This window comes from Pelecanus crispus, chromosome 6, assembly GCF_030463565.1.
Source record: "Pelecanus crispus isolate bPelCri1 chromosome 6, bPelCri1.pri, whole genome shotgun sequence".
NCBI classification, from domain to species: Eukaryota; Metazoa; Chordata; class Aves; order Pelecaniformes; family Pelecanidae; genus Pelecanus; species Pelecanus crispus.
This window is the reverse complement of record NC_134648.1, coordinates 65,655,170-65,683,043: the sequence shown is the minus strand read 5'-3', so window position 1 is coordinate 65,683,043 and position 27,874 is coordinate 65,655,170. Positions and strand designations below refer to the sequence as shown.

Genomic DNA, 27,874 nt, shown 5'->3' with positions numbered 1-27,874 from the left:
TGCATGTCCCCAGGGACTGCTTGGAGCAAGTAGGCAGCTTTTGAGGGAATACTTAAAAATCAATTTTTCCCCACTGTATTTTCCTAAAAACTTGTATCAAAAGAAGAAAAAGGATTCACAGCAGAAATGCCACACAGGTCTAGGCTGGAGTCAACTGATACTATGCAAATCCCAGACATCTTCCCTCAGTAACCATCTTCAGTTCACAGCCCGACTCGCTGCATGGCTTTGCCCCCTCCCTAACTTTAAGAGATGCTCGCAAAGGTCATCCTACACCACTGCCTGTGACGGTGGGAGCTGGACAACCTACTCTTCTGCCCCCACGTCCGTGCATGCAGACAACTACTGATCCCCCGGCTGATTTCTGCAAGCCCAAGGAGCAGAGTCCCAAATATTTACTGCAGTTCAAGAGGCATATGTGGGAAATGTTTGTGCATCCAAACTTCCCAAGCTGCAGCTTGCTAAGTTGAGAATACAAGGAGTCAGCAATATGTAATTTCAACGGGACTCAGTTCCCCCACAGGCAGTGCAGCCTGTCCCTGCAGAGCTGACCCTTCACTGTGCCTGGCTCTGGGATGGGGACAAAAGAAGTTTGAGAGCAACATGGGACCTGGTAACCCCTGCCCTCTGCTTTAATACTTTGGGTTGTTCTCCCCTCCTCCTCCTGCCAAGAACCGAGGTTTTGAACTAAACACTTGATTCACGTGCCCTTCACATTTCATTTTTTTTTAGGCAAGCAGGAATCAGCAGAGAGTGAGAATTTCTCTGAAATGTTAGAAAAACAACAAAAAAATCTGTCCTACCCATACTAGTGCCAAACCTAATAAACCTGAAGGAGGTCCCACTGCCTGCCTCTGCATGGACCATTCATAGTCATGCTCTGGCAATTATTTTTTGCCAGCAACAAATAAAACCATCTCCATCCTGTCCAAATAGTGCTTTAAAAAAGAGAAATGCTCATCTGCTAGCTGAGTGTGGAACACCCAGCCTGATGGGGAGAGACAGGGATGCCTTTGGTCTTTTCACAGCCAGGAAAAATAGGATGCACTGGCTTCTCTCTGCTTTCCCCTCTCCCGAAAACTCGCCTCCAGCAAAGGCAAGAGGATGGAGAGGCAGAGACCTCTCGCCGTCAGCTGGCAAACGGACTTGGTGAAACAATCCTCTCCAAACAACCAGGGACTGTCTGGCTGCCCATCCTGACACATTTCTGGCCATGTCTGGGACCACGTGCAGGGACTGTCACCTGCCACCATTGAGTCTGTCCACCCGAAGCCATGGCAAGGGGGAGGCTTCCACTGTGGTGGGGGAAACCCAATGCCTTCCCCAGGGGCTGGGAAGAGGACACCCATTTGCAGCTGTCTGGTTGATCAGAGGTTCCCACCGCTGGATTGTGCAGAAAAGCACCTGCTGTGCCTGCAGGAATCCCAACAGCTGGCATGTTCACTCACACGCAGACTGCTGAAAGACATCCAGGTTGTCAGAAAGATGCTCAAGAGCATGGAGAATGTGTCAGTGGGCTTGAGAAACAGAGGTGTAATTTATATTTATGAGTTGAATGGAAAGGCATAAATTATACCACCACCTTTTGCAGAGGAAGATCTTCTGCTTCTCCTGAGTGGGGTGGGAAAAGTAGACCATCATCTTTTGCAAAGTATTTGTCACCCCACGGAAACACACATTATTTCTGCAACCTGTGGGTTAGAGATGTCAGTTTAACCCAGGCGGAACCACCAGCCCCTGGGAGCAAGATGGGAGCAGGACACCGGGGAACTGCCCATGGCCAACCACCACAGGGATGCAGGGATGTGAGGTCAGGCTGCACCTGATGGCAGGTTCAATCTGCAGAGCATCACTTGCGTTATTTTCCTGCAACCAAAGGCAGTTTCTTGGTGCTAGCCTTATTCAGTGCCACCCACCCATCCTGCTGGATGACCCCATGGTCCCTCAGTGGTGCTGAGCAGCTGGGGTGAGGCTCAGGCCACCTTCCTGCTTGGTGACAAACCTGTCTGCCACAGGCAGCCAGTTCTTTCTGGTTTCTCAGCTCACATCCCACGCCTTCCTGAAGGACACTCCCATCTGCTCCTGTGTGCAAAAGCACACCCCTCCCTGGTACACACAGCCCTACACAGCATGCTGTCTATATGCACCAGAAACAAGAGAGAGCATGTACACGTGGCGGAGGCACTGAAGAAGAAGGGATGGATGCTGAGGAGCTGCAAACCCCGTGCACGTCTGCCAAGACACCCTTCCGAGCCATCCTACGCTCTGCTGCAGGAAGGCTCTGCACAAACCCTGCAAAGCATGCCGGCAAAGATTGTTATTTTCCCAGCCTTCCTGCCCTGCTTTAAGTACCCAGCACTGTTTTGCTGGCATGCAAACAGTGTCCTGGCGGATGGCAGAGCTGTGGCACCCACATGCGCCTTGAACATGGTCCAAAAAGGGACCAGCTTCTGTAACCTGGAGACATCACTGGAGGTCCTCCCCATCACCCTGGGGTACCATCAGCACATCTTATAAGGAGCATCCCTCTCCCACCAGTGCTCCCACCAGCAACACCAGCTGGGAAGGGTGGTGAGGTCCCCACCATTGCACAACACCAAGAGATGATGGGCTGTACCCAACCAGGAGATTTGGGCAGGAAGGAAGACCCATACCGAGGAATGGGGCGGGAAGGCAGCGGGGCCAGCTCATCCCGTATCTTAGGGCCTATCCATATGGTGCAAACACCTGCGAGGTGGGCAGGGATCTGGACCTGCTGCTCATTTAGGGCTGAAAGGAAGCAGTAGAGCAAAAAAAAGAAAGGTCTCCGGGGGGTGGAGGGGAGGCTGAACAACAAAATTGGCTAAACTGCTCATTTATAATTAACATGCTGCATTATAAATATTTCCCTTTGCTCCGCTCCCTCAGGCTCTTGCATTTCCTCCCTGAAACCCCCAATTTAGAGAGTGCTCTCAATTAAGTGCAGCAGAACCTCATTAATTCAGATGAGCAGCCGGGCAGGCTCATTGGAAAGCAGCTTCCCAGGCAAAGGGGGGCTGCACAATAAAGCAGGCAAAGATCAGGGCATGGGCTTCCCTCAGCTCACTGCAGGACATTGCTCAGTGGTAATTACTGTGGCTAATGGTCTACAACACACTGATAAGTGTCCTTTAGTGCATTCGGCAGTGGTAAAGAAATCTCCCAACAAAGCAATGAGCCCGGAGGGAAGTGACTCACAAGGCTTTGCTCAGAGCCAGAAAGAGGGAGGAACCTCTCCAGGCATCCCGGTTTAAAAGGGTGAATTTGTAAGATGGTTTCCCAGCACCCAGGGTGGGTGTTGGGGATGTGAGTTTTGCAGCCTGCCTTTGACTAGGGATGCCCAGACACAGAGCTGAGCACCACCAACATCAGCTCTCCAGGATGCTCCATTGTATCCTGCCCAGCTGGCACTAGGGAAACAAGCATCTCTTCTTCTCTGGGCTGTGTTTAGGTCTTTGCTCTCAAGAAGCATAGAAGCGAGGGCTGATCCAAACCCTGCTGACAGCCTGATGCTGTGCTGCTGCTTACTATGAGCTGCTCTTTTAGAGGCAGGCTGATGGCCATAATTGCATGGTGCAGGGATGGGTATCCCTTCTAATCTGTAACATTTGCATCAACATCCCCCACTGTCCTCCGGGAAGTGGCCCCGGCTGCCACCACACACATGCTCTGCTGCAAAAATTAGGAAATGTCAGTTGTGCAGCCCAGGGCAATCTTTGCCCCGTCCCCCTCTTTGTTCCCACCCGCTCCCCCCAACACCCACTTCTTTCTTCTAGGGACCTAGCAAAAATACAAATCACATCAGCTGTGGCCCTGGCGTCACTGTGCCCTCTCCTGGCCTCCACTGCCCCTTCGCCCCCAGGCTCTGTGCAGGGCTGATGGATGCTGCTACTCAGCTGGTTTGCACCACGGTGCCAGTGGCAGGGGGGGTCATGGTGTGAACCCGATGAACAAACTCCATCCCCTCCACTGGCGCCAGGTGCCGTGGGGAAAGCAGCACCCAGCCAAGATGCCTCATTAGCGGGAACTTTTGCAAGGTCCCCGATCTGCCAGCTCGAGCCATCCCTTTGCTCTTCCCGGGGAGATTTCACGCTCCCCAGCCCTGCCACATCTTGGTTACAAGCCTGACACTTCCACAGCCTGCGTGCCACCCCCTCGGGGTGGTGGCAGCTCCCACAGCCTCAAGTACCCTTGCTCTTCCCAGAGACCCTCCTCAGGACACCGGGCAGCAGCACAGAGGAGGTGGTGGCTCAGCCAGTGGTGGCACAAAAGCAGTTTGCAGGCTGGTCTTGGCTGCGCTTGGGCACTATTATTTACACTGGGAAGGTGCATCTCCATGAGCGCCTGCCCCTCTGACCTGCAGGAACTCAGCTGCTGGGAGCAACGCACCCTCCTGCTCGCAGTGTGTCACCATGGCAGCAGGGAGAAAGATGCCTGTGAAGCTCCTCTCTGCTTTGTTACAGCCGCTTTGCTTCCAGATCAAGCTTCTGGCAATGCCTTTCAGGTGCCCAGCCTGTGGATGATGTCTGTCTGATCCAGCAGCCTCCTTCCTGCACCCCGCAGCCTGTGGTGGTGGTGATGGACCTGGAGCTGCTCTGTGATAACTGGGCCCCAGAGGGCAGCTGGCCGGGTTCCCCAGCTGCCTGATGTCCAATACACCAGGTTAATCCTTCAAGGTGAAACCAAGTGAGAAGGAAAGGGCTGGCTTGCAGCAGCCAGCTCCAAGCAAACCCCAGAGAGCCCTTTAGTGACAATGCTCATGACTTTGATGGTTTGCCTCCCTCTTGGCACCACCTGCAAGGCTGGTCTGCCCCAGGGGAACTTCACACCAGGAAAGTCACAAAGGGGTTAAAAAAAAAAATCCTCTTCAGTTGGCACCTGCTGCAAAACCAGAAGCAACCCCCTTCATTTTTATGCATCCTCCTGATTGCGTTTTTATTTTGCACAGTGTTCCCCGCCCCTCCCTGCTGCTCTGTAATGGCAGAGCAAGGGAAAGCCGGCAGCAGCTGGCAGCCCACCACATTTCGGCAACCCTCCCTCCCCGCCTGCTGCGGATGATCCACCTGGATGCTGTTTGCAAGGTCAAAAAAGCAGACAGTGGTGTGGATGGGTTTTAAAGCTGATGGGTCTGCAGCCTGTATGGGAAGTTTAAATCGAGCTCAGCTCTGCTGATACAGCCGAGCCTTTGCCAGGTGTGTGGTGGCAGAGGTTTTGGCCCACCGTAGCCCTCCGAGTCTTCCTCATCCCTCCAGCCACTTGGCTCCCCCAGGTATCCCTGCAACAAAGACTAAATGATGCAACTACAGCCATTTCCCTGCGCCTCGCCAAAGGCTCATGGAGCGATGCCGTGAAGGGCTGTAATTTCATCCGATTCTCTCTGAGTTGGGATCTCGGGGTCCAAAGTATCCCATCCCAGACCACTCTGGTTTTCCATATGCTAACACTTCCTATACCCTCTCTTCTACAAATACACACATGCCCTCGTACACTTTTCCCAGGGTTTAAAAATTATGCTCCCCATAAGCAAATATAGCATGACCAGATGCCTTTCGTAGTCAGCTGGTTCATTGTTTGAAAAGCTTCGCTTCAAAATCCAAAAAGATTGCTAACAGATGCATTTTTTGGCTGAAGAGGGAGAAAAACCTCGCTTAAACAAAAGTGTGTTGTGATTGGAACTAAAAAGGGAATTACCTTTAAAGATAAAAACTATAAACATTTCCTATTGAAAAATACCCCCAGCCATGCAAACAGCCTGTTTCTCTTGGTCAGCCCAAGAAAATGACACCCGAGATGGTATTTCAACCTGCTGCTGCAATAACCACAGGTATATCTGGATGCTCAGGGGCCATGAAACATTTCTCATCAGTCCCAGGTGACGCAGGAGCACAACAAAACACCAAGCTATTTTTTCCTCCTTCCCTTGCATGCCATTTTTGCCAGCTTTTGCTCTTAGTTCTGCTACTGCAGCTTTTTATTTGACGTGTTTTTAAAATAATTGATGTTTTTTAAATGAAGGAAATAGATGGAAACACAAGCCCTGTGAATGAGCCGCAGGACTGATCTACAACTGGAAGAGCGAGCTGGAAAGCGAAGCTCTCTGGAGGGAGTGGGTGGAAGGAGTAGTTAGAGAGGAAAGAGGCCGTCTGGCTGGGAAAAACAGTATTATTGGAGAGCCACCACTCATTTCCCTATTTATCACATTTTTTCCCACTCTCCCTGCAAACACACCATTGCTGCCTTCTCCTAATGCAAAGGGATCCTGGTTTTATATCTGATGTCTGAGGAAATTTTAGATGTAAGCTTTGGTTGCCAGGGACAGCTCAACACTGCCGAGAGCTACACACCCAGCGCTAGCGATGCCAATGGGTTTTCAACACGAGCTTAAAGAGAGCAGCATCGCTCGGCACCCCTGCAGGTCATTTTTCCCCTACCCTGGCTTTACAGATGCTCAGAGAGCTCAGCCAAATCGAAAGGGAGGTGGGCAGACTCAGACCCTGCATTTGCTGAGCTGGTTTTCACTACCAGTCCTTTCCACCTGGTTATTTATGCTGAGCTTCTGCCTGAACACCCTTATCCACCCATATTTTGAGGCTCATAAAAACTCCCTGGTGAGTTGCTTTAATAGCTTGATGTTGCGTACATCGGCTGGCAGGAGCCAAACCTCCTGTAATTAAGAGGTGCTGCAGAATAAGTGCAAAGTGTTAATTATTAACTCCCTTTGGAGCATGGCCTCCTGAGAAAGGCCATCCTGAGTCACTCTCTTCCACTGAAGCAAACCTGCAGCCAAAGAAACGGTAAGGCTGGAAACCCTCCTGCTTCCTCCCTGCGCTTCCGAGCAATATCCTCTCCTGAAGCGCGGGGCCAGCAGGGAGTGAAATATTTCGGGATGAGGTATGAAACGAGTCATCGTCCAGAAATACCACTTCTAAAAGCAGATTTCATCCTGCTGTTAATGTATCTCCACCTTTGCATTTTCCTGCTTTATTATAGCTGTAGAGGGGGCTGACAACTTCAAAGAATGTCTCTCCAATAATCTTTAAATCTCTCTCCTGACCCAAGCGCTGCACGGCTGCTGGATTTAATGCAGACTTCAGTTCCTGCTCGGGTCACTCCTGACAGACTCACCAGCCCCCATCACAAAATGGTTTTTATCCCTCTGCCCCCACCCAGAGCATCACAGGGTGATGCAGGTGTGATGGAGCCATGGGGAGTTCATCTACTGCATCCCCCCTGCTCCGAGCAGGGTCAGGGCTGGGATCAGAGCCAGCGTCTCCATGGATGGAGAATCAGGGAGGACAAAACCTCCACCCTGCCAAGCCGGTACTGTGGGCTAGGATAAAAACAGCTGCTTGTGGGGCAAAGCAACCAGGATATGGAGCTGCAGGGCAGGGGGAAATATTCCAGGGAAGGAAATATGATGCTTTCCCTTATTTCCTCTTGACGAGCACTGCCGAGGCCAGGTGCTGCCAAGTCCCTTGCCAGGACAACCCAGCACAACAATGTCTCATTTTGGTCACCATTTACCAAATCTTACCTATCATGGGAATATATAAAATGTGCAACAACCGGGATTTGCTCTGCAGAGCTGAGTATGACTGGCGATGCTGACGGCAAAGCAGAAGTGCCAGAGATGGCACATGGTAGTGGGGAACGTGCTGAAAGGACAGATATTCAATGCTTTCTGTGCTGCACACACCTTTGCTGTCAATGGAGGCAGGGGAAAGCCCTGGTTGCCCAGGCTACGGCCACAGCGTGAGATATTTTGAAGCCTGGCAAAGCTGATTTTCAAGGAAACCCCGAGAGAAGGCTGGTCAACATTTCTGTCCTGCCTTGCGCTGGTCTTCTGAGGGGGACCTTGTTGCAACTGGTCTCAAACTGGACTTTCAGACTCAAAGTCTGACTGAAGTCGTCTGACTCTCAGCAGCTTGTTTCCAACTGGAGCCAAAATTGGCAGCAGAGGAAAGAGCAAAAACTGCTCAGGGGACAATTTTGGATCCTTGGTAAGTCAGGCAGCTGCCTGTGACTGATGCCGACCTGTGCCAGCCCCCTGGGACCGACCAGGTGAAACTGGGTGTTACCAGCATCTCAAGTCATGACTTGCTATTAAACACAGGCAGGTCAAAGGGTTTGGGCACATCCTGCACTTCCCAAATCGCCACTGCTCAGCCTGCAGCCGAGGCAGGAATATAGGACCCCTGCCCTGTCTCCAGTTCCACTGCTCTGCCCAAAACCCAGCCATTGCTCTCAACTGGAGAAGCCCAGCCCCTCTCCTCGATGGCAGGCTACACTGTAGGAGATTCGTCCTCATAAAAACATAGGTACACGAGTAAGATTTACCATGAGCCGCTCGGATAGCCACCGATGTTTCTGCTGCCTACTGGTCCTCATCACATAGGAGCAGGACTGCCTAGAGTGTGCTATGCATAGAGACATGTTCTCCAGCCCATGTGTTTCCTCGTTTCCTCCACTGCTGAACCCTCCGTTGATATGGTCTCACTCATTTTTAATTAAAAAGCAGGAGAAAAGCATTCATCTCCACCAGCACATCTCCTTCAGAGCAAGCAGTGGCACGTATGCTCTGCAGCTCACCGAGACGATGTCATGAGTAGGGAAGGAATGGCCGAGAGCAGCCAGAGGAACGAGGACTAGGGCAGACTGGCAGCCAGGATCTGGCCTTGGATGGGCACCTGCTCCAAGGACTTCTGAGGATGCCACGGGCCACTTCCGCGGCTCCTTCCTTCAACACCCCTCAGGAGCAGGGAGTTTCTCAGCATGGTTTTTAAAAAAGTGTGAGTGCAAGGAGGTGCTGGAATCGGAAACAGGCACCATCAGCCCCATCTAAACCCTTCCCCGGGAGATTAGATAGCACGTAATCTCCACTCACAATAATAATTACAGCTTTGCTTGATTTAAGTCTCTGTTGTCTCCCCTTATCCAGACACACCGGAGCATGGCTCTGCTTATCCGACAGGCAGTGACGAGCAAGCATCTCCTGCCCGTTTTCTTGTTGATTCAGACCAGTGCTTGTAATTTGTTAACATCTCTTCTCTGCTCTGATTTAAATCTCGGGCATGGCAGGCCTCTGTCTAACAATAATACAGGGATTTCAGGGGTATTTATGAGAGGCTTAAAACTTAATCCTACATGAGCAAGGTAAGCCTGCTCTTGGCCTAAAACACGGCTGGAAAATCTGGTGCCATTGCTACAGCAGGAGAAAAGAGGCATTAAAGGCAGCGAGTGCCCTTTGAGCGGGCCCAGGAGACCGCCAGCACTGCCAAGCCAACTCCTGCAGTCAGGCTAGGGGACGCAGTGGCAAATCTGGGAACAGAATCACAGAATCATAGAATAGTTTGTGTTGGAAGGGACCTTTTGAGCAGGGGCATCTTCAACTAGATCTGGTTGCTCAGAGCCCCATCCAACCTGACCTTGAAGGTTTCCAGGGATGGGGCATCCACCACCTCTCTGGTCAACCTGTGCCAGTGTTTCACCACCCTCATTGTAAAAAATGTCTTCCTTATATCCAGTCTGAATCTGCCCTCTTTTAGTTTAAAACCATTACCCCTTGTCCTATTGCAACAGGCCCTACTGAAAAGTATGTCCCCATGCTTGCCAATGTGACGCCCATCTACAAGAAGGGCCGGAAGGATGACCTGGGGAACTACAGGCCTGTCAGCCTGACCTTGGTGCCAGGACAGATTATGGAGAGGTTCATATTGAGTGAACTCAACAGGCAAGTGCAGATCAACCAGGGGATCAGGCCCAGCCAACATGGGTTCAGGAAAGGCAGGTCCTGCTTGACCAACCTGATCTCCTTTTATTACCTGGTGACCCGCCTGGTGGATGAAGGAAAGGCTGTGGATGTCATCTACCTGGACTTTAGCACTTTGACACAGTCTCCCATAGCATTCTCCTTGGGAAGCTAGCAGCCCATGGCTTGGACGGGCATACTCTTCGCTGGGTAAAAAAAATGGTTGGGTGGCCGAGCCCAGAGAGTAGTGGTGAATGGAGTTAAGCCCAGCTGGCGGCTGGTCGTGAGCGGTGTTCCCCAGGGCTCCGTTTTGGGGCCAGTCTTGTTCAATATCTTTATCAACAATCTGGATGAGGGGATTGAGTGCACCCTCAGTAACTTTGCAGATGACACCAAACTGGGTGGGAGTGTCAACCTGCTGGAGGGTACGATGGCCCTGCAGAGGGATGTGGACACACTGGACCGACAGGCCAAGGCCAACTGTATGAGATTCAACAAGGCCAAGTGCCGGGTTCTGCACTTCAGTCACAACAACCCCATGCAACGTTACAGGCTTGGGGAAGAGTGGCTGGAAAGCTGCCTGGAGGAAAAGGACCTGGGGGTGTTGGTCAACAGCCGGCTGAACATGAGCCAGCAGTGTGCCCAGGTGGCCAAGAAGGCCAACAGCATCCTGGCTTGTATCAGGAATAGTGTGGCCAGCAGGAGCAGGGAGGTGATTGTCCCCCTGTACTCGGCGCTGGTGAGGCCGCACCTGGAATCCTGTGTCCAGTTTTGGGCCCCTCAATACAAGAAGGACATTGAAGTGCTGCAGCGTGTTCAGAGAAGGGCAACAAAGCTGGTCAAGGGTCTGGAGCACAGGCCTTATGAGGAGCGGCTGAGGGAACTGGGACTGTTTAGCCTAGAGAAGAGGAGGCTGAGGGGAGACCTTATCGCTCTCTACAACTACCTGAAAGGAGGTTGTAGTGAGGTGGGTGTTTGTCTCTTCTCCCATGTAGTTAGCGATAGGACGAGAGGAAATGGGCTCAAGCTGTGCCAGGGGAGGTTTAGGTTGGATATTAGGAAAAATTTTTTCACAGAAAGGGTGGTCAAGCATTGGAACAGGCTGCCCAGAGAGGTGGTGGAGTCACCATCCCTGGAAGCGTTCAAAAAATGGGTAGACATGGCACTTTGGGACATGGTTTAGTCTAGTCTACCCTTGATTGGTTTAGTGTGGACTTGGTAGTGTAGGTTAATGGTTGGACTGGATGATCTTAATGGTCAAATACAAATGAACCTCAATTCTTGACCTCTATCTAAAGGGTGACACAACCAAGCTCAGATGTCAGCCTATCTTGGTATTCGGAAGATGCCTGTGCATGTTTTCAGCTTAAGAAACACGGCCATGAAGGCAGCAACACAAAGCAGACATGTCATGCTGGGAGCTTGGCAGGCAGATCAGCAACTCGCATCAACCCTCATTGCTTATCAGCAGTATCTCAGTTACACCCATGAGCCTAGAGCCCTTCATCACCCCAGGGGTGACAGGGGTGACAGAGCTTCACCCTAAAAGCAAGCTCTGCACCCCCAGGCCAAATCTCTCGCAGGCTGTGCTGCGGGGGCACGGCTTCCCCAGTGGCACTTTCCATTTGTACGGTCCTCTGGGAAGAGCCAGTGGGAGGACAAAAATGATGCCCAAGCCTATTTCATGGCAGCAAACTGGAAACCCAGGGGAAGAGGAGGCTTTCGGGCAGGCTGTAATCGGGCCCCCAGACATCAGCAGAGAAGAGTGGGGCCACGAGAGATGGTGACCAGAGCAGCCCCTTGCCGCCACAATGCCAACCTCAGTGGCCATGGGGCTCCATGTGGCCCTGCTTGTGCTGGCAGGGACAAGCATGGGGTAGGGAACACCCATACCAGTTGTGGGGACACCTCCTCCAGCCTGAATGGGCTCGGGAGGAAGGGCTCTGCATTTTGGAGACTGAAGACCTTGCCTCCCCAGGGCCACCCTGGGAAACAGATGCATTTCTGCGACACCCCAAATACCACCCGGCATCCCAAGAGAGCTGTGTCCCTCCCCACATCTCCTCCCCGCCCTGCACGGGAGGGAAGGGGCTGAGCCCTCAGCCGCAGCGCGGATGGGTCTCTTACTTTCTTCTTGCTGCAGTAGATCTGCCACTTCTTCTCCGCTGGTAGCGCGAACATGGCCTCTCTATGCTTGTCCGTGAGGTCAAGTTCATCCTGGAAAGGGGAAAAAAAACCCACAAAACATGCAACATGAGTACACAAATGGATGATGGCACAGACACAACCCCCCAGATAAGTGGTGTAAATCAATGTGGGCCACACCACAGCGCAGCGGTGGTCCTTCAGCATTGCTCCATGACTATCGATTTGTCAGGGCAATGATGCTAATTCTCATCCTGCTGTTGCTGACCTCCCCGTGACTCCTGGGCTACAGCTGGCTGCCGGGAGGACAGGGCTGCAAACCCCTCTGTCTCGTTCCTCCTGGACATTGCCTTCGTTGCTTTTAAAGGCAGCAAGCATTTTAGAAAGGACACCCATGAAGCCGGTACAGCTGCCTGCAAGATAGCCTCGCACAGAGGATTGAGAGCTCTGGATGATAGAACACATCTGAGATACGTACAGCAAAGAAAAATTCAAATAGGACACTTCTTTTTTACCACCCCTGATAACTGCTTCACCACTAAGCACCCCGAATGGTCCAGCCCATTTCCATCCCCAACACCCTCATATCATCAAAAATTGGGAGTGTTTTTTGGCTTTTGGTTTGTTTTCCTATAATTAAAAATAGAAAGCACTTTTTCTAATATCTACAGTTCATAAAGAGGTACATCCTCTCCATCAAAACTGGACTACATATTGCCTGGCAGAGATAAAGCTGTTTACTGACTGAAACCTTTATTGGTTTATCTGATTTTCTTTTAAAGGACACATCCATTTTTGACTTGGAGGCTTGGTTAGTAGCATGCCCTCTGCCAGGATGCCCAAGTATTATCAAAGCCTCGTTGCTTCCTGGTGCTAGATGTAGATCAAAGCTTTTATCAGAGAACTAACTAAATAAAACATTCAGGCAGGGCTGGGAGGCTCATCGCTAAAGCCAACATTGACCTTCCAACCATGGATGTCTGTTAAAATCACCACCACTGATGACAACCCTCGTGCTGGAGGGGTGTTGGTGCAGTGGCGGGAGCACTGTAGGTGCTGTAGAAGATCACAGGAGAGCCCTGCCATGGCCTCCAGCCAACTCATCCCACCCAGCCAGCAGATTTAATTAAGAGGATCCCCATTAAAAATTAAAAAAATAAGAAACCATATGGAGACCCATTAAAGTTTCCCTGCCTGAATAACAACACTTATCAACTAAAGCCCCTGGTACCCCAATCAAAGGTAAAAGCCCCATTTGGCGAAGGCTGAACAAGACGCCTATGGGGAAAGATGGGTCCCTGCATCAGCAAGCCCACAGGCCAAGAAATTCAGCTGACCTAAGTAAAACTCATATTGCACCCAGCAGCCAAGGAAGGGAGCCTTCCCTTATCTTGTAAGCCAAACCCAAGGGCCCTCCAGCACAACACACAGCGACGGAGGGCTGTGGGTGGTCCTGAACATCTCGGAGAAGCTTATACATCCACTTCAGGTATTAATTTCACTTCCCGATGAAATTACTCCTCGAAAGGAAAGGCATCATGCAGCTTCTTCTGTTAGGTATGCATGAAGGAGCTTTGCCTCTTCCTTGTTTTCCCCCCATATTGACTCACTCTTCAAACCACCGTGCTGCACAGAGCTGACATTGGTGGAGCTCTGGAAGCAGACTTGCAAGACACCCTTAAAACAGAAATAAATGTGCTGCCGCGACAGAGGCTTGGAAAAAGTGAGGACTGAGAAAGCCTGAGCCCTATCTGTGACACCTCTTGTCCCCCTGTGCCCAGGGAGGAGAACCTGGCTCAGAGACTCCTCCAATGAGCACTGCTTTCAAACTTCCCCATGTCCCTACAATTTGTGAGGTCAGGGATTCATATCCAGCAACCAATCTCCTTCCCAGCCTTGGGCAAGTCTTGGCAGCCTTCCCACGTCTCATGCATGTGAAAAACAGAAATTGCACTGGATGTCCTTCTTCCTTTGTGTCTCCTCAGGCTACAAGCCCATCAGACACCCAAGCTCTGCTTCAGCCCCAATTCTGCAGTTCTAAAGGTGGCCTGACAGAGGGACTCGGCTGAAATTCAGCTCCTTGGAAAAGTACATTTGGGAGTGTGGGAGAGGACGAGGGTCTCCTGATAGTTATTTACCTCTGCAAGGAGGGTTTGAGTCAGTACAGGAAAATGCTGCCACTGCGACCCTGCGTCCCTGCCACAGGAATCTAGGATTTAGGCATGAAAGCACCAGCCACCCACATCTGTACTTAGGTTCTTAGAAAAATATTTACTGAAACTTTCAAAATACTCATACCCTAAAAATACAACTTGTGCAAATGCGAAGATTTATTAACCAAGACAAAAAAATCTAAACTGAGCTGAAACCTAAGCAGGAGCAAGAAGGAATAAAGCAGAAGAACATATTAGGTGCTGGTACATGACAACGTGCAAACACATCCAAAAAAGGTGCAGAAACGCTTCTGAGCCCCACACAGCATGTTTCATTGTGCTCCGGCTCTAATATGTTTAGTCATCGCAGCCCTGCATCACTCAGCAACACCTACCTAATGATATCTTGCAGGATGCTTGGGAGAGGTGTTTAAATAAATACTACGTGGCACCCAGTAAATATGAAAATCCTCATAATCAAACAGCGACTAATGACTGTTTTTCTGAGCTGTAACAGCAACTTAACCGTGAAGAGTCAGGTCTTTGCTGGTTTTATGTACACGTGGATTCCTTCACTCACCTCCAGCCCCTTGTTTATGCTCACTGATGGGTATCTCAGTACTCCTTGGCCCCAAGCAGGCTGCTTATAAACTGCCCTTCAGACTCCAAGAGATCAAGAGGGGACAGGAACATCAGCCATTTTCCAATGGCTCACAGACCACTGTAAAAACACAGCTCAGAGCCTTTTGCAAGTGCACTGTGGAGTTGTAATGCAGCAGAGAAGCTGTGCACAACCTCAAACCCATATGCGCCTTCAATTAATCATCACAAGCTTGATAATTAGGTGATTCTAACTGGCAATTAATTTTATAGGCCATTTGCAAACCATGCACTACAGCGTGCGATGTTGGCGGCTGTTGAAGAGTGAGAAGATAACCAGCGAGTCAGTGTCCCTCACCCCTCACTTCAGCCTCACCTTTCACAGCTCTGTCCCTTCCACCTGGCTGCCTCCCATGGCTGGATCTGCCAACTTCACTATTTTAAATATTTTTTTGGAATCAGGTTAAAGGCACGTAAAATAACAGCCTCATTTTGCTACCAAAAGGAAGTCTCTGCCCAGAGTGTTTTTACTGGAAAGAGATATGCTCCTATTAAATATTTATCCCATACAGTTAAACTATTCACCTTTAGATCAGGAAACATGTTTCAACATTAAATCCTCATTTGAATATGATTTAAAAAAAACCTCATAGGGGAGATTTGATTCTTAGCATGTATTTGTTATTTCTAGGAGGTAAAATACTTCCGTGTGGCTTCCTTTGCTGATGGCTCTCTCCTGAAGCCAAGCAAACCTCCTCCTCTCCCCGAGCACAGCATGAGCTCCAGTGAAGGCGATCGCATGCCATTCTCCTAAAGCTACCTTTGAAACATATGGCTTGGCTCAGCTCAGCACGCTGTGAGTAGGATCCCATGGGCCAAACAAGTTTTCATCTCTCCCTACACCTTTGCTTGGAGGAGCTCAGGGGGACATGTTCCCATGGTCCCTACCTCCCCAAGCTGGCAGTCAGGTGGTATGAGGAGCCCAGGCCAGCGGAGGTCTTCTGGTCCAACCCCCTGATCAAGCAGGGCCACCTAGAGCCATTGCCCAGGACAACGTCCAGACAGCTTTTGAGTATCTCCAAAGAGGGAGACTCTACCACCTCTCTGGTTTGCAGTCAAGGCAGTCTCCAACCACATTCTGAAGGCAAAGCCAGATCAAGCAGAAAAGCGAGGCACTGCCACTGGATGAAATGTTTGACCCTCCCAGCAGCAAAGGCATAATAAAGTCCAGCCCCAGGCTGTTGCAGGGACGCTCACGCCACAACGGTGCAGTCCTTCAGTGCAAGCTCCTGTCCCTGCTGCTTCATCCATGCCATGGTGGATGTTTTAATGAGCATCTTCCATGGGCTGAGAGCCATGAGCTTTAATGGATACAATGGCAGGAAGGCAGCAGGATGCTGCAAATCTCTGACCTCAGAAACAAGCTCCAGGATGGGCTCTCGGAGCTGGATGAGCCCACGTGTTGCCCACCCATGGCTGCAACACCCCAGCATGACCATCACTGGTTCTTCCCCTAAAGCCCACAGGTCCCGCAGGCCACCAAAAAAATTCTGCAAGAAGTAGCTGGGGAGTAGAGATTAAGTAAGGCATGATTCCCTTTACAGGGGTCTGCACCTCCAGAATATCTTCAGAGGGAGTAGGAAAAAAGGTGAAAAACTTATCAGTCTAATGCACCTTTCTGGCTGACAAATTGTGTAACTGTAATACATGGAGATGACAGGGGAAAATAAGAAGGTTATCCAATGTCATAATTGAAATAAAAATTAATTAAAATTTGCTGGCTTGTTCTGGGTTTATATATACATACCTATGTGTGCATATATATATATGTATATACACACACACACACATATACAGAAAGACATCACTGGATCAATAAATGACCAACATAATAAAGAGCAAGTGAATTTACTCCTGATGGATGGATGCACAGAGTTTAGAAACTTCTGTAAGGACACCAGTGAGACTACAGCATGTAAAGGCAAGATCTCCTGCATCCTCAAACAAAGCATGAGAGATCCAAGATTGCTCGAAAAAGGGAAAGAAAAAAAAAACAGAAAGAAAGAAACAAGCAGGGACTTTTTGGCAATGTTTGGCATTAACTGGTACAGCATGGGAATTAAAAAATAAATAAATAATGGCCCGTTGAAGCCTGCACCAGTTTCCTTTCTCAGGGGTTATATCGCTTTTTCACTCTCTTCCAGGCATTCTTCTCCAAGTTCATCAATTTGATTTATCCCAGAACGCTGCAGTGTCAAGGGAAACAGCAATCAGCATTTTTCCCCCTGTACCTCATCTAATCTTCTTCCGCTGCGCGAAGGCGCTGCCCGCAGGGCCAGCTGAGCGGCTGCCTGCCCGCACTGCCAGCCCTGACTGCGATCTGCACCGGCGTGCGATAAACCTCCACCTCAGAATCGATCTAACTTAACTCCTTATTTTCTTTTTAAGCTGTTTGCCTAAAGAAACAGACTAATTAATCAATGACTGTTACAGTGCAAACAACAACTGCCTTCATATGCATCCTGCAATGCAGGAGGAGCTCCTCTTTCTGCAATATTTATTTAGGTGATTACAATTCTCAACGTACGCAGATTTATCTTAGGGTTTTTTTTTTTCAATAGGAAGGTAGTGAATGAAGCATTTTATTTTTAGTACTAGTAATAAAAACACCTCCTCCCTAGCACGTGTCTTTTCAGCCATAGGATCCTGAGAACTTAAAAACAATCTCCCAGACAAATTGGTCCCAGCCAATATTATCACTATATATTTGTAATTTACCCATGACAACCTGCAGCTGGAATCGCAGAACATGAAAAAATGCAACTATTTAAATTTATTAATGAATAAGCATAATGGATAGAAGATTTTTATTAATTTTGCCTTTATCATGTAGTGAATTTTTTTAATAAAGGAAATTGCCCACAGCAAGGGAATTAGCAGCAGCAACATGGAATAATGTGTAAGCACTTTGAAGCGCTTACACCTAACTGACTTCTTCCCCCACTGAATTTTCAGTCCCAGACCGGAAGAGGAAAGACCCCAATCCACCCTGCTCTGCAGTCTTCAGTTATTGACCTGAACGCATTGGACAGACGTAAATAAAATATATATTCCTTTCTTCTTCTGCAGGCAAGATTATGGCCATCAGTAGCTAATTTAGCTCCTCAGCAAACTCTAGCTGCAGCTGGTTCACATTCCCACCAGTTCAAACACCTGCAGCAGACAGCACGTACTGCTTTAATATTGTTTCATTTAATTTATTATTTTAATAGGCTAAAGGTTTTAAATACTACTCCAATACTAATGTCTTTTAAAAGAGGAGTATCTACTTAGGTTTCTCAATCTTTTTTGTTGTAACATATATCTATAACCACATATATACATTTTTTTTATTTATTGAGCTCGGCCTTCTGTGACTTTTTCACCGACATCGTCTGGAAAACCTTTCTCCCATTTTAATTAACACAGGGTAATTTTACAGCCTGAGTTATTGATCTACACAGTTCTACCCCAAAGAGCACTCTCAGATCTAGAAGCCCTGCAGGTGGATTACCAGCGTGCTTTTTCCATGCAATTGTACATAAACCCTGAAAACAAAAAAATAAGATTTATCGGTCTATTATTTACTACTGTGATTGCTAAAATGGATTAAATTCAAGTCAACCACAGCTAGGCATGACTGCCCTTTGGTGGGTGCACCTTGTACCATAATAAAGCACAGAGCTGCAAATAAGTAAGAAAGTGGTTTCGGATGTGGATTTCCCACCTATTTATGGACCCAAAGAAGCAGCTCCCTTTTCATTCAGTTTTCAGATGCCACCTTCGGTGCTGGTATCCCTGATTGCTACTGAAGTTGGAAGTCAAACCAATGGGTCAAGTGTGGCTTCAATTGTCCCCTGCCTGATGCAGATGCTCACTTAGGAAAGCTGTGCATGGTTGGTCCGGGGCTAAACTGCTCCAAGGTTTCCCCAGCTAAGGCCCTAGGAAGGGCACTGAAAAGGGGCTTGATGAGAATTAGTGGCTGCAAAGCCCCACACCAACTTGATCCTGAAAGCCTCCCAAGATTTACTGCTCTCTGCGTGGGACCCTAAGGATGTGGCTGAGGGGAGCAGAAGCCAGCTACAGTCTGATGCTGATGGTGACTTAAGATGGAAGCGGGCTCCTTGCACACCTGTGGCTTGCGTGGGGCAAGTTGTCCTCATTTCCCTACAACCATGGCTTTGGTCACAGCCAGCATCCTAAGGTCATTTTTAAGAACTCGGGCAAGTGCAAAGCAGAGAGTCGCCCTGCAAGGAGGCAATTTCTGACCAAGGTTTGACATCCAGCAAGATGCCTAGCACAAGCAGGCATCAGATGCGCTTATAGATGTTAGGTGTTTGTTGGGGAAGGGAAGCTGATCCCCATAAATAACAGTATTGATTTGAACACTGGAGTTGATGGGAATTAGGACCACTGGGTGCTCAGACGGGATCCTGCCTGTAGGGCTACAGAAAGCCTTGGCTGCCAAAAGCTAACCCTGGTGATGCTCACATGCCGAGGAAAGCCCCAACTCTGTCGGCAACAGATACTACAGCAGTACGAACAGCTTTCATTTGCATCTGCCAACAAATATGAGGCAGGCACGGGCTATTCCCAGCAGGAACGCTTCCTGCTGAGGTTGGTGATGAAGCACAACCCACGTGCTGCTCAATCCTGCCTGTAAGTCCAGCAACACCACCCAACCACCGAGCAATCAGGAAGAAGAAGACCACTGCTGGAGCAGATGCCCCATCCAATGAGGCCAGTACCTTCCATGGTGACCTGTGCCAGAAACACTTGGAGCCGGTGCAAGCCAAAAACCTAAATGACCCAATTAAGGTCACCGACGCGTTACTGAATGAGCTGCCCAGGCATCTCCAGGGATGTGGCCTCCTCTTTTACAAGTGCAAAGTGGAAAGCATTTAGCAGGTAGACCATATAATTTTTCCACTTCAGCTCTGTACTCCTGCTGGAAACAAAGGAGTTTCTTATGTGCTCTCTGCCTTCAGCTGGGGTTCACATTGTGCTATAACACGGGTCCTTTGTAAATACAGGTCGGGAACAGCATGGTTTTTGGGCAAGCCCCCCACTAGTTTGTAGCTGTAACAGATATTGCAATTACACGAATGCTTCAGCTGAAATATAGCATTCCTTGGTGGATTACTTCATTCAGGTCTGTGGAACGTATGTAGGGAGAAAATCCTTATTTTCTCGCCAAATAGGTGTGCGACTTCTGTATCAGATGCTTACCTATCAAAATATAAGTTTAAGATATTATCTGTGAGGGAGTAACGCCACGAGGTGATGAAAACAAGTGCTGTGAGCAGCGGGCTGGGACGAGACCATGGCAGGTCCAGGCTGTTTGCATCTAACGAGCAGAACCTGGGCAGCCTGGTAAAAGTATTCACACGGTTCCCTGCAGGGCGAATTTAAAAGCAGACCTTACTGAATCACTTGGTTTCCTTCCTTAAAAGTGATTCATAAGCTCAACAGAGCTTGATCTTGGGAAATGGTAGTGGGACAGGGTCAGGAGCCCTGTGCTGAGTGACTGGCCCTGGACAGACTCTGCAGAAAGGGGTGTTTTGCCCAGGACACAAGGGCTATTGCAATCGTATTTTTTCTGAGTACCAATTGCATGCTTTTCTTTGCAGACATAGGGGAAAATGGCTTCAGCCACCATTCAGTGGTTCCCAAAACCCTGAAGTCCTTAATGCTGCAAAGACCAGGCAGCAAAAAATTACAGTTGACCTGCAAGCATGAAATGCAAAGCTTGGCTTTGCAGCTGATCCCTCAGCTGTTACTTAAAAGCCGTGTTGTTTTGCAAGGCCCCAAACCTCATACTTTCTCCTTATCGGATTAGAAACCGGGGGAAAAGCACATTACTTAAGTTCCTAGGTAAAACTGGATATTGCTAGCAATGAGTTCCCAACCCGGTGCTGCTATTAACACATAACAGCATTCACACTGACCGCACCACCGCCTTCTCCTTCACCTTCTCCGGGTTGTCCTCCGCTCCCCATTCGAGCAGCATATAAAATAGCAATCATCCCGGCACGCTGAGAGGGGGGGGAAGGCATGGTGCTGCGGGACAGTTATGCATGGAGCATCTTACCCAAGCACCCCACATCGTGAGGCACAGACTGATTGCCCACCATGAAGCATTTCAAAGGCGACACAGAATTAATCTCTGTGACGGGGGATGCTATCTTCTAACAGATAGCATCCAAAGAGCGGCTCTGATGAAATGCATTAGTTGTCCCAAGTACAACGAAACCAAATGCTGTGATAAATCTTGTAAGCTGCCAGAGACCTTTTCTTTGTTCCCCAGGCTCCTGAGTTTCCACTACTTCATAAAGCAGCAGGGAGGGATGGAGCAGCCTTCCACATCACGGGAGGGGAAGGCATAAAGCCCAGCAATTTGGAGACCGTGTGTGAATACCTCCCCTCCAGCAGATCCCAGTGAAGGCAGTCACTAACACCGTTCAACGTCAGCGGGCAAGGGTCTGCACCCATCCTGAGCCCAGCAAGCTGGCGACACAGCACAGCCACCAGCCACCCACCTCCCGGCATCACCTCCGCAGGTCCCTAAGACCTGCTGGCTGCTGGAGTCTGGCTGGAAGGACCTGGGGAAGTTACCTGCTCTGGTTTCATAGGCTAAAAATGGGTGCTGCACATCACGGGTGGGAAGCAGGGCTAGACAGTGGCTGCTCTAATTCATTCCACATCACTAACAAGTTGGAGGTGAAAAGTCTGAGAAGCCCCACAGGTACTAGTAACTGGAATTTCCTCAAAGCCCAAGTATTTGGGAGGACAAGCCTTGAGGGTTGGCTGGGGCCCTTCCCTCCGCTGGCGGAGATGCAGGCTGGGAGCGAGGTGTGGGACCAGGGAGAGGCAGCACCTTGTGCTTCAGGGGCAAGCAAAGCCACGCCAGACCCGGCAGCTCCTCTGAGCATCCGGGCAGTCTGAAGAGTTGCTGGAGCATCGCTCTCGTACTGCCGGGACAGAGACACTGCTGCGACCTACCCCACCGGGAAGAGAGCCCAGTGAGGGGTCCCGGGTTGTGCCGGGGCTCCCGCTGCCCTCTCCGGACCAAGCCATTCAATCCCCCCGTGTCTCCACCCCTCTGCCTGGTGCACGTCCCATGGAGCCGATGCAAACCACCATACACGGAGCGTTTCATTACAAACCTCAGAGTGACAAGGAGTGTTAAGCAGATATAAAGGACATCAGTCATTTACCCATCTGGTGGAAAGTCTAGTTGCTGGCAGAAAATAGAGAGGATTGTTACGGCAAGATCTACCATATGGCACCATTATGTGGAGCTTTGCAAGTGCTTTCTCTGAGTGTGCAAGCAAGATTTCAGCCTTTGAAGAAACGCCGTATTGTTAGCCTGGATACGCAGGAGCCTTCTGAAAGAAGCTGTGGCAGATGGCACAGCTTTGTTCTCTTGGTTCGCAGGCAGCTCGCACAGCCCCAGATATTCCCCCTTGCCGGGGCTGAGCAGCCTCACGGCACAGCGATCCTCCTGATGTGTCCTACGGGAGGACTGATGGCTCCTGAAACTCCTTAAATCTGATGGATGTTGCCTGGCGGGTACCACACTGCTGCACGAGCCCCAGGAAGCAAGCACCGCTGACCAAGACCAGTGGGATGCACCGGTGTCGATGCAAGGAGAGCTGCACGAAATTGCAAAGCCTTGTCCCAGCCAAGGGAGCTGAAAATTAGTAAATCTTCCTGAAATACCCCGCTTTTGTTTGTGCCTCCCTGCCAGCACCTGCTCCTCCCTGGGTGGCTGAGCCTGGCCAGAGCCCCGGCAGGACAGCGGACAAAGGAAAGCCTTTCAGACGGGGCTGGTGCCCGCTTGAGCGACATCCCAACAATACCCCGATGAAAACCCATTCAGCCCAGGCAGGGGAAAAGGAAGGGAAAAGGAAAAGGTCCCTCCGGGAGGAAGAAGTGATCAGTCATTGACCACAGCAACAACATCTGCATCTGCCCTGAGCCAGGGAAAAGCCCCTGCCTGCTGCGCACCGCTGGCTGGGACAGAGAGAATTGTCCCTGCCGCCCGGGATGGACATGGGGTATTTCTTACAGGCTAGGTGCTCCTGTTTGTGCCCAGGCAAAAAAAAATCCCGTTTCCCTGTTGTTCCTCCAAACACTTGCATGGCCAGAGAATACAACTCTAACTGTTCAACTGCTCTATTTAATTATTCTAGTTAAAATCCAAAGCGTCCATCTAACACAAAGCAGGCCATAAAACAGACACTGGGAGAGCAGATCAAGGCTTTAGCTGACCTTGGAGTCACAGCTGCTCCACGTCCCTCTGCAGCTCAGGCCCTCGTCCTCTGCCGCTGGCATGGGACAATCACCGATTTCTCACGCTACGGATGTTTCCTGACTCAGATGAACAGGCACACTTAAAAACACCTGAAGCCCAGAAAATATCTTGCAGGATGGCTCCAAAAAGAACGAGTTTTTACCCTTTGATGTACGCAGCAGGCTGGGATCTGCAGAGCAGAGACCTGCTGGATTGTTGGTCTCTGTGGGAGGATTGTCCACCCTGGTGACCAAACCCACTGCTGCAATGTCCCCAAAGATACTGCCCATCCCAGGCCTGAAGTCTTCCACCCCTGCCACTCTGAGTCCCTAATGGGAACAAATGGGGCAGAAAAGTCACTACTAAGCTGCAAGAGAAGAGTTGGCCAATGACCAACCCGAGCTGGCAAAGCCTCCAGATCCCCTCCAGCCCCTTTGACTTCACTCAACCCAACTGACCGAGACAACTGACGACTTTGGAGGGAGTCCTGATCCCACAGAGTGGGCACAAGCCATCGTGCCCCAGACGGTGAAGCGTGATGGGCTGGGTGGCATCAGGCTCCTGTGGGTGTAAAAATCAGCCCAGTGCCTCCAAGTGTTTTCTCTGACTCTCTTCCAAATGTTACACAGTGGGTTTATACAGAAACAGTGGGACACTTTCCAAACGATTTAACTAATGCTGAAATTTAATACCCGACACCGACAGGTTACTGAGAGCAAGAAGGAGCTGTTGTAATGGAGGTGGGCAGGATCTGCAATTTCATTCCCCTCAAACGGGAATCTGCCCTCTTGCACACGTGGGGCAGAGCTCGGCTCCCCCCCTCCCTCCCACCTGGTGCTGGCTCGGGTCGAGATCTGCCTGATAGTTTTTTTGGGGAGCCAGGGGGTTGCAGCTGCTTGCACGGGAGCATGGTGGGCACCCACTGTCCCCGCTCCCTGTATGTCTTCAGTGCCTGGGGAGCCAGCACAGCTCCTGCTGCTGGCATGCCCTGGAGCAGCAGCTTCCTCCAAGCCTTATTCTCACCCTTGGCTGAGGGGAAAACCCAAAATCTCGGCAGCACAGAGCAAGGGATGGAGAGCAGAAGGGCCACACCAGGGCATGCCATGGGCCTGACTGGTCCCTGCGAGCGCCGCTGGGCTCCTGCCTTGATGCACACGCAGCAGTTCTTTGTGGCACAGCCACAAAGCATCTGGCTAAATTTGGGGGAGATGCTTTGAAAATCCCGGGCTGAGGAAAGCGCCACGGGCGGGCATGCAGGTTTGATGGAGCTCCAGTGCATGAGCCTCTGCAGATGCCTCCTTCAGCCTGGCTGGTGACACCGAGCTGCAGCACAACGAGCCCTCACACTGTCTTCAGCTGCAGCACGGCGGGAGTTTTCCATGGGAAAGAATTTCCCTAGGAAAATCTGATTTGGCCAAGTTATCAGTGGAGAAAAACGTGGAACAGAGGTGTTCATTTGCTCCACCTGAATGAACCAAATCTGACTGGCAGCGTTTGGCTTCTTTGCAAGAAGAAGTCCTGCTGCAGGGATGTGTCATCCCCACCATGCTGTGTCAGGCATCCCAGTCTGCCTTCTCATCCCACCTGTGGAGAAGGACGTCTGGGCAAAACCAGTTCTCATAATACAACCTGGAGCTCTCCTCTACCAAGTGGACTGGCTCACCAAACCTACACTGCCTGGCATCTAATGGGACATGCTATACCATGAGGTATGACCAACCAGCATCACACCTCCCAGCTCTCTCTACGCATCAAAGCACTGTAGAGAAACCACGTTTCACTGCTGAATCAGCTCATAGTGGAGCACTCTGGGTCCATCCAAGAAACCATACCAAAGTGTTTTCGCTTAGAGGAAATTAAAGCTTTTTTTTTGGCTGTCAATTTTTTTTTTTTAATCCATGTTTTTCAGAGTTTTGGTACCGAAGGATAGAGAAACAATATCCTGACTCTCCAAATCTCAATTTAGCCCACACCCAAGGATTTCTGTGAGGCAGAGTGCCCAGCAAGTAAAGTCGCTTTGCATCTATGGGGGTCAATCTGCTTTACTGGCTCGGACACCCCTGTGTCACCCTGGAGGTGCAAAAAGCCAGACCAGCCCCCAAGCGCTGCTCTAAGAAATCAAGGCTTTCTAACAAGAAAAAGAAACCATGCCAAACTGGCAGGACTTCAGGGATGAGCAGAGCTCAAGGTTCAGTGCAGAACTGCTCCCAACAGCAGCCCCTGATGCTCCCTTCACACCACAGCTCGCCTGAAAACTCAAAACCAAGCCTGGAGAGACACAAAAGAGGGAAAAAAAGGTGGGGGGGAGGGGAGAAGAAAAATAAAAAGCATCCTACTTACCACCAGCTCGGTGAACATGACGTCCAGCTCCTCCACCGGCGGCATGGGCAGCGCAGGCTCCATGGTCTGCAGGGCGAAGCTGCTGTCATTGCGCAGCCGGTATGTGATCTCGGGGTGGTCGCTGCTGCGAAAGCAGCAGAAGATGAAGGAGATCCCCCGACTGCTCCTCTTCCTTGGGGCCATGGCCAAAATCCTCTGTGTCCCTCCCTCCTGGGCACTAGATCCTGAGGGGAAGAGAAGAGAGGAGGCTTGAGCAGCTGCCCCACAGCGCTGTGCTCCCATCCCACTGAGGGGAGGAGGAATCAAAGCCACCCACGCGCTCGGCGTGGAGGGGAAGAGCGGAGACAGTTTACGTGCCAAATATTTCTGCTCAGATTTGACATTTACGGTCCTGGCAACCTCGACGACCGCACAAATTAAAAAGATGCATTTGCTTGCCTTGTGCCAAAGGTGGCAATGCCAGTGGGATGTGCCGTTGTTCCCGTGGGGAGAGGGGTCCTGGACCCCCACCACTGCTGCAAATCCCAGCAAATCCCTGTCAACCTCCCTGTGCTGTGGCAGCCAGGCCAGCCCCCGTTTCAGTCCGGTCAGGGGTATGGCAAATCTGGAAGGCTGCTACCAGGAACAGCTGGATGTGCTTGGGGCCACCAGGTACGTGGTCCCCAGCACGGGTGACTCAGTGCTTGAAGAGCTTATGTGGCTCAGGATACCCCAAGCCACAGACAGCAGCAGAGCTGAGAAAATATCCTATATTCTCCACCCAGCTCTTAAACGTGTTCCTAAACATCCACTGGCAACTACTGGTTGGGCAGCTTTTCTTCATGGAAAGTTTTACTTGGCTTTAATTAGATAAACCCTACTTGAAATTCCAGTAAATATTTAAAAGACGTGATTTCAGCTGATAAAAATCACACGGTGCCGGTAGCTCAGACCTTCCTATGCAGTGCTTATATTGGGCATTGCTTGCACAGACGGCCGCTTGGGTTTTGCTGATTTTTGAAACTCAGGTTAGGAGCAAAGCTCAGGGCAGGAGACATGTATCTTGCCTGACTGACAATGGCAAGGACCAGGCAAATATTGCTCCAAAATTGGGACTGTCAAGTCAACAATACAAGAGGAGGGCCACCTACGAGGAATGAGGACCGCAGAGAAAGACCCTAATGAGAAAAATCAACCAGCAAAGTAGAGAATTTTTAAAAAGCTTAAACATTTGTCTTATAAAGCCACACACCCACACATTTTATCTCTGTGAAACAAGACGCTGAGATGTTAACAGACAGGACAAACAGCCAAGGTTAATGCAGAAGTGAAATATGGATGACTCAGATTTATTAACAAAACTATGAAGAGACTTGGGAAAAAAGGTCAGCATTTGGAGAGGAGTGTCTGATCTCCCTGGAGCCAACCATTCCCCCCTGACTATGGATTTATACGTGCAAATAAACAGCTGCTGTGCACCACCAAGAGCCAGTCCTGGAGGCAGGCTGGGGACAGACCTGGGGTCGGACCCTGCACCACTGCTTGCATGGCAAATGCTGCCCTCCCAGAATAAGGACCTTGCAGAAAATTCAGGCTCTACCCACATTACTTTAACGGATAATCTGACCCTTGAAATTTTCTTCAATCGCATATTTTTAGCACATGGTGTAATCATCTGCTGAACCACGAACGATGGGAAATAGTTATTGGGTCTTCACGGGGGATAATCTCAGGCTGTGCAACTGCTCTGTGCCCCCTTCCCAAAGAGCCCCAAATCTCATTTCACTTTTAGCATCTTCATGTAGAAAAATGCAGCCTCTGGAGGCATTTCAGCTGCCATGAAATCTCTCTCATCGCAGCTCCCCGGCAGCCAGCACCGCAGCAAATCCTTTAGCAGCTTGCTGGCATCCCTCTGGTGTTAGGAGGGTTTTGGGACCTGCTGGGGAGTTTCTTTCCTAAAGGAGGGAGGGAAACAGAAAAACAAAGGCATATAGACCTCTGTCCCCTCCAACGGGGAGGAAAACATTGTAGGTTTGGCTTTTAAAGAGCCATGAGGAGCACGGCACAGAGGGAGATACTGGTGGCTGCCCAGCGCTTCATGCCTCGTGCGGGACCTTGGTCCTGACCCACATGTCCTCAGCTGTGCACTCCCAGTCCGTGGGTACGGCCATGCGTGTCCAGAGCAGAGCCTGCTCCTGCTCCTGCAGCTGGTCTGGAGCAAACAGACCCGTTCTTCTCTTCCACAGGGCATTTTCCATCCCCTTTTCAACACCACATCAACCTCATCCTTGAAACCCGCTGCTATGTACAGGCTCTGACTTGGTCTTGCAAAAATGCGTGGAAAGCTTTTATCAGAACAACACCTGCTCTTCAGAGATACACACTCCTGACGATGTTCTACAAGGGGTTTGAATGACAGACCGAAAGGCAAGATTTTATTTTGGGTTTTAAAGCAGACAGTCATGTAGCAACCAAGACAAGGTATTTCTGAGTTGCTTCCAGCTTTGGAGCTACTGAGGTTCCTCATTTTCATCTATAAACAATTTAAAAAACCAA

General features: G+C 50.1%; 1 protein-coding gene across 4 annotated transcripts in view; it reads right to left on the bottom strand.

Annotated features, from left to right (window-relative positions):
• DAAM1 (dishevelled associated activator of morphogenesis 1) overlaps positions 1 to 25,522 on the bottom strand; it is a 57,387-nt gene extending 31,865 nt beyond the window's left edge. For all 4 annotated transcript variants that reach the window (XM_075712130.1, XM_075712131.1, XM_075712132.1 and 1 more), the window contains exons 1-2: positions 25,340 to 25,522; positions 11,894 to 11,983 (exon numbers count right to left, since the gene is read on the bottom strand). In XM_075712130.1, the coding sequence (XP_075568245.1) occupies positions 11,894 to 11,983; positions 25,340 to 25,522 (273 nt within the window). The remainder of the gene's footprint in view (positions 1 to 11,893; positions 11,984 to 25,339) is intronic.
• Between the last annotated feature and the right edge of the window lie 2,352 nt (positions 25,523 to 27,874).